The sequence below is a fragment of the Peromyscus leucopus genome, chromosome 3 (genome assembly GCF_004664715.2).
Source record: "Peromyscus leucopus breed LL Stock chromosome 3, UCI_PerLeu_2.1, whole genome shotgun sequence".
NCBI lineage: Eukaryota > Metazoa > Chordata > Mammalia > Rodentia > Cricetidae > Peromyscus > Peromyscus leucopus.
In genome coordinates, this window is record NC_051065.1 from 106,219,348 (window position 1) to 106,233,795 (window position 14,448).

At 50.9% G+C, this 14,448-nt stretch overlaps 2 protein-coding genes across 4 annotated transcripts in view; both read left to right on the plus strand.

The window, feature by feature from the left end:
- Uroc1 (urocanate hydratase 1) overlaps positions 1-9,053 on the plus strand; it is a 36,571-nt gene extending 27,518 nt beyond the window's left edge. Inside the window, exons 17-20 of the mRNA XM_028854492.2 lie at positions 1,510-1,609; positions 2,865-2,946; positions 5,348-5,447; positions 7,212-9,053. Coding sequence (XP_028710325.1) covers positions 1,510-1,609; positions 2,865-2,946; positions 5,348-5,447; positions 7,212-7,352 — 423 coding nt within the window. The 3' untranslated portion in view covers positions 7,353-9,053. The remainder of the gene's footprint in view (positions 1-1,509; positions 1,610-2,864; positions 2,947-5,347; positions 5,448-7,211) is intronic.
- Positions 9,054-12,835: 3,782 nt separating this feature from the next.
- Positions 12,836-14,448, plus strand: part of Zxdc (ZXD family zinc finger C) — a 32,201-nt gene continuing 30,588 nt past the window's right edge. For 2 of the 3 annotated variants that reach the window (XM_028854502.2, XM_037203911.1), the window contains exon 1: positions 12,836-13,911. In XM_028854502.2, coding sequence (XP_028710335.1) covers positions 12,996-13,911 — 916 coding nt within the window. In that variant the 5' untranslated portion in view covers positions 12,836-12,995. The remainder of the gene's footprint in view (positions 13,912-14,448) is intronic. The other variant, XM_028854511.2, reaches the window with a different exon arrangement.

Here is a 14,448-nt window from a genome sequence, read left to right on the forward strand (position 1 = left end):
CTTCCCAGAGTTCTTATCTTTGCCTACAAGTTCCACCTATCCTCTCCAGCCTAGCTATTGGCTGTTCAGCTCTTTGTTAAACTAATCAGAAGGTGCCTTGGCAGAGACACATCTTCACAATATACAAAAACATTATCCCACAACATTTCCTCCTTTTTTGTCTAAATAAAAATGAAAGGTTTTTACTTTAACACAGTAAAACTATAAATAATAAGAACAATTATCAGGTAAAAATTACATTCGCAATGTCCAATCCATTTGTATTTGACAACTTTGGAGAAAGTATTTTATTATCTATCCTATCTTGGTGAGTCCAAAGTCTTATCTTAAACCACTTTCTATCATAACTTGTATTACCAACCTAAAAATATCATTTTAGACCTTAAAATTTTTTCTTAGATAAGCAACTTAAGCTTTTATGTCTCTCAATCTTTATAAGCTTTACATCTCTTTTGTAAGTTTCTTTTTGAATTTGGTAAAAAGGAAAACCATAAAACTATAACTATCTAGTCTTCAACTCCCATCAGAGACCTGAGAAGAATGAAATATTACCTGAGTAAACAGGAAGTACAGAGCAAACAACTTGCAAAACTATAGAAATGATAGGGACAGCTGGCTGCCTGGACAGTCACCCAGTGTTCCTCTGCAATGTTGGGGCATCCATCTTCCATGTACAGACCTAGAATATCCTACCAACTTTTCCATGAAGCAGGAATTTTGAAGGACTGTCCCACCTTGTCTTGGCAAAGTTTGGAAGTCATCTTCTTTTGTGTCTTGCTTGTCCAATTTGGACAGTCATACTGTCAGCAGTAGAGGCAAGGGCAGCTTCTTACCCAGTGGCAAACTTTGCCACAAATGAAAGCAAACTCCATATAGAGGTTTTTCAATGCCCTTTGTCTTCTCTCAGATAGATTGGTATTGTCAGGAGCAGATGTATCTCACAGTCATGAAAAGCCTTATGTTATTAAACATCTTAAATGTCATATTCTGTAGGTCTCTGAAGTGTTTGAAGACCACCTATCTACCTAAAATATATCTATTTGACTTTAAAAATAAATATATTTACAGGGAAGTAATGACTTTGAAAACATACCAAACATGACTACAAGTCATGACTACTAACCTGAATTTCTTAATTATCCTAAATAATTTGTAATAATAGCTTTCAAGGACTAGAACTTTACATTTTTAAATGAGTTGCATAGATACAATACCTTAAACAAAAGTAGAAACATATATACAATATGTTATAACAAAAAATAACCTTAAATTTGTATTAATATACAAAAATCCATACCAATGTAAAATATTTGAGACTAGTAATTGCTTTTTAGTTTAAAAATTATTGCAGTAATCTATGCTTTTATCCTATCATTCCTAAGAGTGGGTCTATCTTGAAGGGGAAAGAATCCAAACGGTACCTGGAGTAGCCCCACTTTTATCCTCTGCCTCACGCCAGCAAGCCTGGTAGACACTACTGACTGATATACCCTTCCCTGTCCCTGGCAGGCACCAGTGGTCCTGAGCCGTGATCACCATGATGTGAGTGGCACTGACAGCCCCTTTAGGGAGACTTCCAATATTTATGACGGTTCTGCCTTCTGCGCAGGTGAGGAAAACAAAAGGATTGTTGTCACTTAATATTAACCGGCTAAGGAGATGCACATCCATAGTCCCAGCACCTCTGGCAGCTGAGTGGGACCGGGAGCTTGAGCTTAAGAATTAGAAGCAGCCTGGGTAACACAGAGAGACCTCATCTCAAAGGGAGGAAGTAGATTCCCTGTCTTCCAGATTCTGGGCTGCAGGCTTTCTTCCTCCTCCCTCCCCTCCTCCTCTTCCTCTTCCTCCTCCTCACCCAGCACCAGGGAAAGCCTAGGTTCCCTGATCTCTGTGAGAACTGGGGGTGGGGAGGTGGGGGGATGGAGGTGGATAAAGAGCCAAAGAGGAAGCTGCAGCCTTATGCCTCCAGGGTGGAGAAGCAGCAACAGTCACAGACCTACTCACACCTGTCCCTCAACATGTTAGCGGCTTAGAAGAAAACCAGCTGGGCTCTGCCTCCCCACGGGTGCCTGGTTCCATAGTTTGTTGGATAGATGGCTGCCCTGTAATGATGGGCTCTGCCCTGGTGCAGCAAAAACAGCTGAGGAGAGCCAGAACTGGGCCTGAAATAGTGAGGACTGACTAATTACTTGTAGCCAATGGAGAAGCCTGGCACCGCAGTCAAAGCACTGTCCCCCAACAAAGGAAGCCAGAGGCTCTTAATCGGGAAAACACATACGTGTTCCTATAGGAAGACACCTCACAACTGAACATGCTCAGAGGGAGCCCATGCAGCTTCATACATTGCCCCTTCAAAAAAACTATTGGACAAAAATGCCTCCTGGGTAGAGGAGTATGATAATAAGCAAAATTTTCTCTAAGTCATCTAAAAGAGTTGAGTCAGAATGACTTCTGGGAAAGTCTCTGGAAAGTCTTATCTGAAGCCAAAGTACTACTTGGAGGAGGGCTAACAGTATTTAAAGGGACAGCACACCCACTGTGCAGAGGTGATCACCTCTCAAATACCTGTCCAGCAGCCAACATGGGACCTCACGTCTCTGGTGGAGGCAAGAAGCATCTTTCATCTGCAATCCCTGCCCTAGGCATGAATGTGCATTCAGTGCCAGAGAATGTGGCTGTAGGGAAGGTTAATAGGCATAACTGGGCTTCGTCAGTTTCCCTTACTTCCTCTGTTTCTAGACCCCCGTCTCTGTTCCCCACTTGCCCACTGTCACAGTGTTCTTCAGTCCCAAGAAGCAGTTATGTGTCTGTCTGGCCCTCAGACCCCCTGGGAAGGATGGCTCACGCTTGCCCTGTTTCTGCAGACATGGCCGTGCAGAACTTCGTGGGAGATGCCTGTCGTGGGGCCACCTGGGTTGCACTTCACAATGGAGGGGGTGTAGGCTGGTAAGAAGACACCAGAGAGCAGGCTGGGTGCTGATGTGGAGACGTGGGGACCTCTTGGGACAGGGACGGGTCCAGGGGCCCGGGGTTCTTGGACTTAGATCCCTGGCCATTTGTTCTATTGAGGGCTTTATGCAAATGCATTCCTCATGTGAACTGGGAGCCAGAGGGTCAGTATGTTGGGGTGTGGAGGATGGAGGAACAGAGAGGGACACTTCCATAAAGCAATTCCAGCAGTTTGGCCCATCCCTTCCATATAGGACACAAAGGCCAGCATGAGCAATGGCCATGTTGGTTTCCACATTCCCATTCCCACCATAACGATCTCACTTGAAAGAATGGGAGCCCCTGGTTGCCAGGACAGCAGGTTCTAGGCTCCCCGCTCTCCCCAGTTCACAGCTATGTTCACACAGGTCACTTTGCAGTCAGCACCAGGGCAGGGTCATTAAGGCCTCCATGATGGCCTCTATATTAGTCGTCTTTCTATTCCTCTAGCTTGTACAGAGGAAAGGCTTATCTGGTTCACAGCATCACAGGCCGCAGTCCATAGTCAGTTGGTCACACTGTTTGTAGGCAGCCCAGCATGACAGGAGCCTCTAGGGATGGGGGCAGAACCATTCATACATGACAGGGAAAATAAGAAGAAACCAGGATCCCTTATGATCCTGCAAGGGCACTTCCTCAATGATCTGAAGACCTCCCATGAGGCCTCACTCATTAAAATTTCCACTGCCTCCCTCAAGGGAACATTTAAGATCCAACTATAGGGGTTTCATTCTGACTGGCATTGGGCATTCCTCTGTGGCTAAGAGTATGAACTCAGATTCATCAGACATGGAATATCCAGCAACATTTGCTGACCCCTTTCAATCCCCCTCTCATAGAACCAGACAGAACATAGGCTTTACAGAGGAAGTTTGCCTCTGCTGGGGAGTTTCCTGTCTGGGATCCCCAGAGTAGGCCAAAGCTGGGGCCCTGGCTGCTCTGAGCAGCTAAGGGCACTATGGTCTCAGAGAGGGAGAAGACCTCTGAGCCAGTATGGGCTGGATCCCAGCAAGCCTCTGCCTTGACGAGCCAGGTCCTTCCGTAACTGGCTTCCCAGGGCATTCAGATGGCTGGCTTGGCCTCATGCCCACCAAGGCTGGCATTCCAAGCTGCAGCCCTGTCAGGTGGCTTTAATTAGTGGAAAATGTGACCATAGTGCATGTCCTGGCTGGAGAAGAACAAGACAAGAGTTCCCTGGGTATGGGGTGCCTGGGAGGGGACGACTGTGACTGTAAAAGAGACTGAAGTTTGTCCAAAGCCTCACAAGACAAAAGCAGCAGGCAGGCTAGGGATTCAGTAGAGGGAATCTGGGAAGCCCTGGGTTCTAGCATTATTGCAGAAAGGGTTGAGGAACCTGGCTCACGCTGTTGCTTCTCCAAGGACAAGCCACACCCAGTTCTGTGGCTTTAGTGTCTTCCTCATTTGACAGGAATCTGTTTCTGAGCTGTTTGTCCTCAGGCTTCTTGACTTACTTCTTCACTTCCTGGACTGTCTACCGGTGCCCTGGGGAATGGCTCTTCTCTGTGCAAGGTCATCATCCACAGCTGTGTGCATGGGTACATTCCATTTTAGCGTACTCCACGGTCCCTCTTTTGGAGTGGCTGCTTAATGACTTCTTTTGTGCTTGTGTGTCCACTGGCCAGGCTTAGTGAGAGCACCAGCTGGCTTCAGCTCCATGTGCTCCAGGCTGTGCTGCAGGGCAGGGCCATTTGGCAAAGTCACTGAGTGGGAGAAATTGTACCTTAGCAAAGACTTCTCTGGGCTATTTCTATAGGAAAGGATTGCAAGGGGGTAGACTTTATGTGTCGCAGAATCATTTCAGAGACCAGGTGAGTCAACTCAGGCAGCCTCCGGGCAGTCAATGCATCTGGGCAATTAGCAGCCCACATGGGCATGGCAGCTTCCAGCCAGCCTTCCAGTGTGCTCATTCACTCTTCATGGCCGCTTCAGAGGGGCCTGAGAGCAACCTCCCTCCCTTCTCAGAGCACATCCCAGACCAGAGTGTAGCTCAGTAACAGAGCACTCGTCTAGCATGTACAAAACCCTGGGTCCAACGAGAAAGGCTGCTTCCCATTCTGGTGGGTAAGCAGGCATCACACAGAGGGTGATACAGAGAGGGTCTCGGAGGTTTACATGAAGTGGACAAGACCAGCTCAGAAGCATAACTGGCTGAGAAGCCAGGATGTCGCCACTCTGTGCTGCTGACCACGTGGCTCTGTGATGTAGAGTCCAGTGTAACGAGCCCCCCCTCTCCCCCAGTGCTGATATCTTCTCAAGCCAATGCCTGAAGCCTTGCACGATGCCTGCTCCAAGAAAGCCAATACAGATAGTGAGCTGGGAACCTCTTTGTCTCTTGCAGGGGCGAGGTGATCAATGGGGGATTTGGCCTTGTGCTAGATGGGTCGGCACAGGCTGAGCAGAAAGCCAGGATGATGCTCAGCTGGGATGTCTCCAATGGTGTAAGTCCCCCAGAACTCCTCAGCTTCTCCCTGTCTCCCCTCCTCCATGGCTCTGCCTCCAGGTTGGAAGTCTGGGCTACAGTTCTGGCCCTTCCCAGTAAGGGCCTCTACTGTCTTTCTAGCCCTTCCCCGCTCCCTCTTTTTTTTTAAGATGTATTTATTTTTATTTGATTTTATGTGGATGAGTGTTTTGCTAGCATGTATACACACTCTGTGTGTGCCTGGTACCCAGAAAGGTCAGAAGAAGGCATCAGAGCCCTTGGAACTGGAGATACTGATGGTTGTGAGCCACCATGTGGGTGCTGGGAACTGAACCTAGGTCCTCTGGAAGAGTAGCCAGTGCTCTTAACTGCTGAGCCATCTCTCCAGGCCCCAGGGCTCCCTTTTCACCGCCCCTTCCCAACTATTTCCACACTTTCCTTTGGGTCTCCTTGTCTCTGGTCTCACTCTTGTTTTGTTTTTCGTGGCAGGGTTTCTCTGTGTAGCTTTGCACCTTTCCTGGAACTCACTTTGTAGCCCAGGCTGGCCTCGAACTCACAGAGATCCGCCTGCCTCTGCCTCCCGAGTGCTGGGATTAAAAGCGTGCACCACCACCGCCCGGCTTCTGGTCTCACTCTGAAGTCTAGCTTCTGTAAATGCAGCTGGACCCTGGCAGGCTCAGCCCTTCCTCCTGAAGCACCCCTATGCTGGTATTGAGGCCTTACTCTTTGGGGGCTGGGGTCGAACCCAGGGCCTCAGACATGGTGACCTCTGTCATTTTGCTGTGCCTTGGCCTCATGATCTCCCTTTTAAGGCTCATCGTTCCCTGCTTCGTGTTGCTGTTCCTTTTTGCTGTCTGGGTGGCCTTTGCCCATGCCAGGCAGGTGCTATACCCCAGCTACACCAGCCCTCACTGCCACCTTCAAAGGCAGCCAAAGAGCATATTTCAGAATCTAGACGGGCCTTTCATCCTGCAGCTATGACCCATCTTTGCAGCATCCTGGCGGGGAGGGGCGGCGCAGATTCCTCTCCCAAACCATATCACAGGCAGCCCAGAAGGGTCGACCTGAGGTCAGAGGTCAGGTAATGATGAGGAAAGGTATACAGGGTGTGAACAAACCGAAGAGGGATTCCAGAGCAAAGGACCAGAGTGAAGACAGTAGCTCTGGAGGACTGAGGTTGCACCCAGAAGCAGGGAGAAGGGAGGGTACTCTGGTAGGGCCACTCACCTGGAACCACTAAATTTTAGTACTTCAACAAGGGGTGCAGGGGGGGAGCTACATCCTGGCACTAGGAGTTGGAGTGATCCAAGATGGGGTTTCCTCCCAGGAGACCTCACTGTCAGTGGTGTGGATATAGGCCAGGGGTGGCTTGGGGATGGTGGGTGGCAGCTAGATGGGGAGGTGCCATGGTCACCATTTAGGACAGACCAGGCATAAGAGAGGAGGCAGGCTAGGGAGGGTGGCATAGCTGATGATGAAGATTCTGAAGGGGAAAGGATGGATGCTGGGGATGAGCTTGTTCTGTCCAGGGAGTGCCCTCTATAAAAGCCAGGGCATTCTTAGAGGTGGGGATAGGGCTGGGTAGAAAAATAACTGGTTTCAGATTGAAAAGAGGGTAAGTCAGTTACATGTTCCAGGGAAGAGAGCAGGGATTCTAAGCCTGGCAGATACAAGGGAGGCTCTGAAATCCCCAAGTAGAAGAGGACATGGAGTTTGGGAGCCAGGATGCCACGTGGACAGCCCAGGGATGCTGACACCAGTGCTATCTGCTCGGCTTCTGCAGGTGGCACGGCGCTGCTGGTCTGGGAACCCCAAGGCCTATGAGATCATCTGCCAGACAATGCAGGAGAACAGCGGCCTGGCGGTGACCCTTCCCCACGAGGTGGTAGATGAACAAGTGCTACAGCAGGCCCTGCGGCCCTGAGAAGAGCCAGGGTCTGTTTGATCCCCTCCTTCCCACTGCCCTCCCCTCTCAGATCACCCCCCAGCACTGCACCCCTACATAGCTCTCCTAATGTCCCACACGGTGAACCACAGAGGCCTATCAAGGTGGAAGCCCTCGTCTTTGACCAGTGGATTGACTCCAACAACAGTAGGACACATCTTGTTTATGGGCAGGTCCTTAAGACTGCAGTAGAGTGGACTCCAGCTTAGATGGCCAAGCTGGCACCAGTCTCCCAGCATTCTGTGACCTTCTCGAAGTGATGTTCAGTCTCCTGTCCACCACCGTCCCCACACTGCCTTCCTAGCTATCCTCGCATCCCTTGTCTGTGCCATCACTTCCGGTTCCTCAGGGAACCAGGGATGGGTACGCAAAGTGCCCACACCAGGTCCCTGATGCCGAGGAATATGGGAAGGAGAGAGACAGGAAATAAAGAATAAAGGAGAGGCCAGTACATGGCGTAAACTGGGCTAGCGGGAGTGGGTAGCACAGTGTCTGAGGCAAAATGGCCAGGTGCTGGGCCATGTGGAGAGAAGACACTTTCCAGGTCAGCTGTGTGGACCTGAAAAACAGAACCAACCACTTCCCTGAGGTCCCTGGGGGTCTGTTTGGGAACTGGAATCCTGCAGGAGTTGCATTGGCCTAAAGCTGGGGTCTTGCACCCTTCCCAAACCAACCAACCAGATCTACACCAGACTTGCCTCTGGAGCAGGGGCCCTGGCAAAGAGAATTGGGTAGCTGTGCTTCCTTGGCCTGCCTCTGAAGTTGCTACTCCTTCATAGTGCCACCTACCTCCCAACCCCCAGCTTCAGGGCCCTCCCACCATGCTGTTCCCCGTGCCCTCTCTTCAGTCCTCCCCAGGCCAGCTCTCCCGATGTGTTTGCCATGGGCTTGTTGTCCCCTACGCTGAGCCAGGGCTAAAGAAAATCCTAAAGGTGGATGAGAGAAAAGGAAGAGAAAGAAAGACCCCTGAGACCACTGGCCTGGCCCCAGAGAAGTTGTGCTGCTGTGGCAATATCTGCCATGTTTGGCTCATCCTGACATAGGACCAGACAGAAGGAATCCTTTGTCTTCCCTAGAGTGCCATAGGAAAGACATGAGGGTCCTCCAGCACCCCTATCCAGGATAGACCATGATGCCCTGCTGTGGGAGCAGGACTGAGAGATTTGGGTGTGGATAGTCCTACTTCACTGGCATGAACCAATGGTCTTATTTAGACTTAAGGAGACACCGGGCCTTAGGAAAATGTAATTAAGTCCTTTAAAACACAAAAGGATGTTTTATTATGATGTTACCATAATCGAATATGCAAGGCAATTAACAAAGAGAAAAGCGGGGTTTTTTGGCTGACAGTTCTGGAGGTCCCCACCAAAGATCAAGAAGTTGTATTGCTTTGGGCTTCTGGCAACAGTGCCAAATGGCAAGGGCAGGGGGCACATGGCAGAACAAAATGCTTACCCTACGAGCCAGGAAGCAAAGAAGGGAAGTTTGGACCCAAGCCCGACAATCCCTCAAGGGCCTGTTCCAATGACCTAAAGACCTCCCACTAGCTCTGACGCTAAAGTTCCTCCACTTCCCAACACCCCCTCTGAATAAGACGAGCCATAGCAGAGGTCAACACTCGCTTCCTGTTCTCTTGGTCTGTGTTTCTTGCATAAAATAAAAATTTTCCTAAATCAAAAAGTAAGTGTGGAGCCAGACATCCTTCAGTGAGCGGCCAGGGCCTCTCAGCCTCAGTTTCCAAATATGCCCTGCACAGCCATGATGCCTGGATCTCTGTTGAGAGGTACCCTTGGTTTTCCTTTATTCTCTATGTAGTATCACAGCAGGGAATCAGGCAGAGGCTGGCTCTGGAGTAGAGCCCTCCACACCCATACCATGTGTGTGCTGTTGTCATGTGGAGCCCCAGCCCTTTCCTGTAGAGGAACTCTCCTGCACTGTGAAGGGTACAGCTGGCAACAGTCAGCACAAGCGCTGGCCCTTGTCTTCCGATAGAATGGATACCTCGTGTGGCATACCCAGCATTCGGATGTGGTTAGTGTGACCAGGAAGCTGAATTGTAAATTTTGACATTTTAATTCATTAAAAAGTAAATTTCGTTCTAGTTCATATAAGAGTAACTGAAATATAATGAGATTATAATTATAGCCTGGGGCTATTCTGTTTTTCCCCCCTAAAAGCCAGGAATATGTTTATTTATAAAAAAAAGCAATCCGCCGGGCGGTGGTGGCGCACGCCTTTAATCCCAGCACTCGGGAGGCAGAGCCAGGCGGATCTCTGTGAGTTCGAGGCCAGCCTGGGCTACCAAGTGAGCTCCAGGAAAGGCACAAAGCTACACAGAGAAACCCTGTCTCGAAAAAAACCAAAAAAAAAAAAAAAAAAAAAAAAAAAGCAATCCTTATAAGACATTGGGGGAGGCTCAGTGGTAGAACACATACTTAGTATACACACACACACACACACACACACACACACACACACCACTAGTATATACACACACTAAAATAAAGTAAAATTTAGCTGAACAGATAAATACATATGGTAGCATTCAAAAACGACAAGCCACGATCTTGTGATGAGATACTGCAATGTGCCTACCATCACGGTAGTATGGACAGTCAGGGCTCAGCGGTGAGCAGTGGCCCTGTCCTGGCTGGCCACCTCTGTGGCCTGTGAGGTCAGTTTTGCTCAGATTCCTCACCAGGTTCCCTGCCTCCATTCTCAGCCTAACTGTACTCCTGGGGAGATCCTTGCAAAGTGCAACAACAGCGTGTCATACCTCTGCCTGAACACCACGGTGGCTTCTCTGAGCCTTGCTGGAGCCAGGACTTGAGCACCCCAACCTGGAAGGGCTAACAGAAAAAGTATTCCTCAGAGACAGTCCAGCAGAAGGTAGAAGGAACCCCAGGTCTGGAGGGTTAGAGAAACCAGAGGAGAATGAGTAGTGCGGGTCGGCAAGATGAGTCCTTGCAAACCCAGGAGGCTGAATCCACCCCATAGTAGATGTCCTAAAAGCTACTGAGACACTCTTGAAACAGCAGAGAACACAGAATAACGTCTACATGCTATTTGCTGCTTTCCAGTACATCTTCTTCTTTCTTTTATTGTAGTAAAACACAACAAAGTTTACTATCCCATCCACTTTCCAGGCTGCATCACAGTGATCCGAAGCATTCCATGATGCAATGCAGCAGTCCCCACCACCCAGGTCTAGGAGCTTGTCATCACCCCAAGCTGACACTGTCCCCTCCCTGCTGTCTTCCTATTATTATGTGCTCCAGAGGCCTCACAGATGGAGACTCACACAGCATGTGCCCTTCTGTGTCCTAGGGTCTATCCACGTGGCAGCATGTAGCAGAACGCCCTTCCATGCTAAGGCTGAGTAAGACTGCACTGCAGAGTGGACCACATTTGCTTAACCGTTCAGCCACTGGAGGACTCACGGGCTGCTGTGAATGTTGCTGTGGACACAGGTGTGCGTGTGTCTACATGAGGCCCTGCTTTCAGCTCTTTTGCACCTAGAACTCTAACTATAGGATCACATGATAATTCTATGTTTTTAAGGAACTATCAAAACATTTTCCATAGCAGAAAAATAATGTCTAATCTAGAATTTAATTTCTAAACTACTTGCTTGTGATCTAAAACAAATCAACTAAGGCCAGTGAGATAGATCAGTGCCTAAAGGCACCTGCTACCAAGCCTGATGAACTGAGTTCAACCCCCAAAACCTACATGATGGAAAGATTCAACTGACTGCTGTGTCCTCTGACCCCCATATACCATAACACACACACACACACACACACACACACACACACACACACACACACACCTAATTAACAATAAACCCAATAGTGCCAAAGGGAACCTAGGGTATACTCAAAGCCCTTCTCCCCACCCCACCACAGAAGTGGCATCCAGGGTCTTTCTGGAAATTTTTTTTCAGAGTATGTATGCATATGCACAGATATGCAATGCTCTTTCCATACAAACAAATGGGATCTTCCTATTTCTGTGTTGACTTTTAAATGTTTTTTAACTGAAACATTCATGAGTCATTGCTGTCAAGTTTATTGTTAGTAGTTTTTGTATATCAGAAGTGCTGTTTAATCAGCACCTCTAATGCAAATTTTTTTGGTTCATAGAGAAGCCATCACTATTATAAGCTAGTCCTAATTCCCCATCTCCCTGTAGCCACCAGTGGCCACTAATCTACTGTCTAACAGACTTAGCTCTTCTGGACATTTCATATACACGTCATTATCATAAGACATCTTTCATAAATCTTTCATAGGTTTGGGCATGATAAATTTGCAATATTTTGTTATAGTTCAAAAATATTCCACTGTATGAACACATATTCATCTGATGATGGAAAATTGGGTTGTTTCCCCTGGGGAGTTGTGATAACTAAGGCTACTATGAATATTCATGTGGTTTATGTGTGGACATATTTCCATCCCTCTTGGAGTAGATACAAGGGGAGGGGCATAGTCTTGCCTATTAAGGGATAGGCTGGTGGGAAATGGGGTAAATCGGGTGTGGGAGCAACGGGCAGGTTGGCGAGGGTTTTTTTTTTTTTTTTTTTTTGGTTTTTCGAGACAGGGTTTCTCTATGTAGCTTTGCGCCTCTCCTGGAACTCACTTGGTAGCCCAGGCTGGCCTCGAACTCACAGAGATCCACCTGCCTCTGCCTCCCAAGTGCTGGGATTAAAGGCGTGCGCCACCACCGCTCGGCTGGCGAGGTTTTAATAGTATTTGCACTTTCAGAAGATTAAATCCTGCTCTGCAGAAAACAGGCGGGGGGCGGCGGTTGGGTGAAGGGAGGTTGAGGACTGACCCCTTAGTTATTTGAGAATGTGGGAGTGAAATGGGTTTGAATTTGGGTGGTGATGACAGAAACGGAAGGACTCCAGATAAACCCATATGGCAGAAGTCGGGCAGCCAAGTCCAGGGAACAACTACCAACGTAGTAGGCTCACACTGTCAAGGCAACAAGGGAATGCCCTTGGTGGCATCGGCAGGGATCCATTCAGGACCTGCCTCGGAGCAAGTCAGGTTTGTGGTCCAGCAGTACCAGGTAGATGTGCACTTCAGCGAAGTCACGGAGAAAGAAGATGTCAAGCGAAGTGGAGAGGTTCAAGGCCTGACCGCAAGTTCTAGGCCATATGGCCCCAGGTAAACCGGACATCTGTCTCCTGACACCTGGCAAGCACAGATTGAATCAGCTCATCTTTTCAAAGCACAGAAGGCTCGAGGAACGCTGACGAGGTGCGACTGGCTTCCATTCCTTTGCGCTACCCAGATGCAAAAGGAGGGGCTGAAGACCCTCTTCCTCTCAATCTGGGACTCACCCCAAAGTACAGCCAAGTTGGAGGCCCCGCCCCCGCCCCACCCCCCGGAGCCCTCGTGACTACAGTCCCGGCAGCCCTCGCGCGCCACGCCCACGGCTCCTGCGCACGCGCAGCTGGAGGTGCGGCTCGGGGGCCGTACTCTACGCGGAGCTTTGACAGAGACTCCCTCAGGGGTGGCGGGGCGGACCCTTGGTGTCGCGCGCATGCTTGGCAGGGCCGGGCCGCTCTTCTCCTGAGGCTGCGGCCCGGACGCCTCAGCTGGGCCTAAGATGGACCTCCCGGCCGTGCTCGCCGCCCCGGTCGCGCGCGGAGACCAACATGGCGGTGGCCCAAGCCGACTTCGCCGCGGCGCGGGGCCATCCCTCGGTGCGGGCCCCGGGCGCCGCCGCCTGCTGCTGCTCAGGGGCCCGGAAGATGGCGGGCCCGGGCCGCGTCCGGAGGAGGCCCCGGGGCCGAGCCCGCCGCCCTCCGAGGACGGCGGCGACTCCTTCGTGGTACTGCTGGAAGTGCCGCGCGCCGCGGCCGACGCCCCCGGACAGGAGGAGGAGGCCGAACCCGGCCCCTGCGCGAGCCCCCCGGAGCAGGTCCCCGGCGCCGCCCCCGGCGCCGCTCTGGCGGGCACCGTCACCATCCACAACCAGGACCTCCTGGTGCGCTTCGATCGCGGCGTCTTCACGCTGGCCGCCGCGCCCGCGCCCGCCGCCCCGAGCCTGCCTCCCGCCACTACCCCAGGCCCGGAGCCCTCGAGCGCCTGTGTGTCCCGCCGCGGGCCGGCGGCCGCCAGCGCCGGCTCTCCCGCCTACCGCTGTCCCGAGCCGCAGTGCGCGCTGAGCTTCGCCAAGAAGCACCAGCTGAAGGTGCACCTGCTGACGCACGGCAGCCTCCAGGGCCGGCGGCCCTTCAAGTGCCCGCTGGAGGGCTGCGGCTGGGCCTTCACCACCTCCTACAAGCTCAAGCGACACCTGCAGTCGCACGACAAGCTGCGGCCCTTCGGCTGCCCGGTGGGCGGCTGCGGCAAGAAGTTCACCACCGTGTACAACCTCAAGGCGCACATGAAGGGCCACGAGCAGGAGAGCCTGTTCAAGTGCGAGGTGTGCGCCGAGCGCTTCCCCACGCACGCCAAGCTCAACTCCCACCAGCGCAGCCACTTCGAGCCCGAGCGCCCCTACAAGTGTGATTTCCCCGGTGAGCCGGAGGCCGCGGAGCTGCGGGGGCGGGCGGGACCCGACCGTGTCTGGATCGGGGGTCAAGCTCTGTGCTGTTGTTTGGGCAGGGTGTACCGGGGGATGCCCGGATCTAAGTGAGAAACGTGCAAATAAAAACACTCCCGTGTTTGTGTTCACGTTCCTTTCAGGTAGTTAGATGGGAACCCTTGGGTTCCTACAGTGAAGTGGCGTGCATAGTCACAGCTGCCCCTGGGGGAGGCCACAAGCCCTTTGTTAAGATGCTTCCTATGAAAGTGACCACTTCTTCTCAGAGTTGAGTTGAGTCGAGACTTTATTTTTCTCAATCTACTCAAGTATATGAGATGAGTCAGAGATCCAAGACTATAAAGGCCAAATATGCCACCTTAAATTACTGAGGGAATTACACAGTGCTTCTCTGGACCTTCTCCAGCCTCTATGGAAGCCCTACGGATTAGCGGACACAGAGTCCCCAGGAATACCTCATGCTTTAAATAAGACCTCTGTCCTTCCTAGTACTATCCAGGGTGATGGTCCT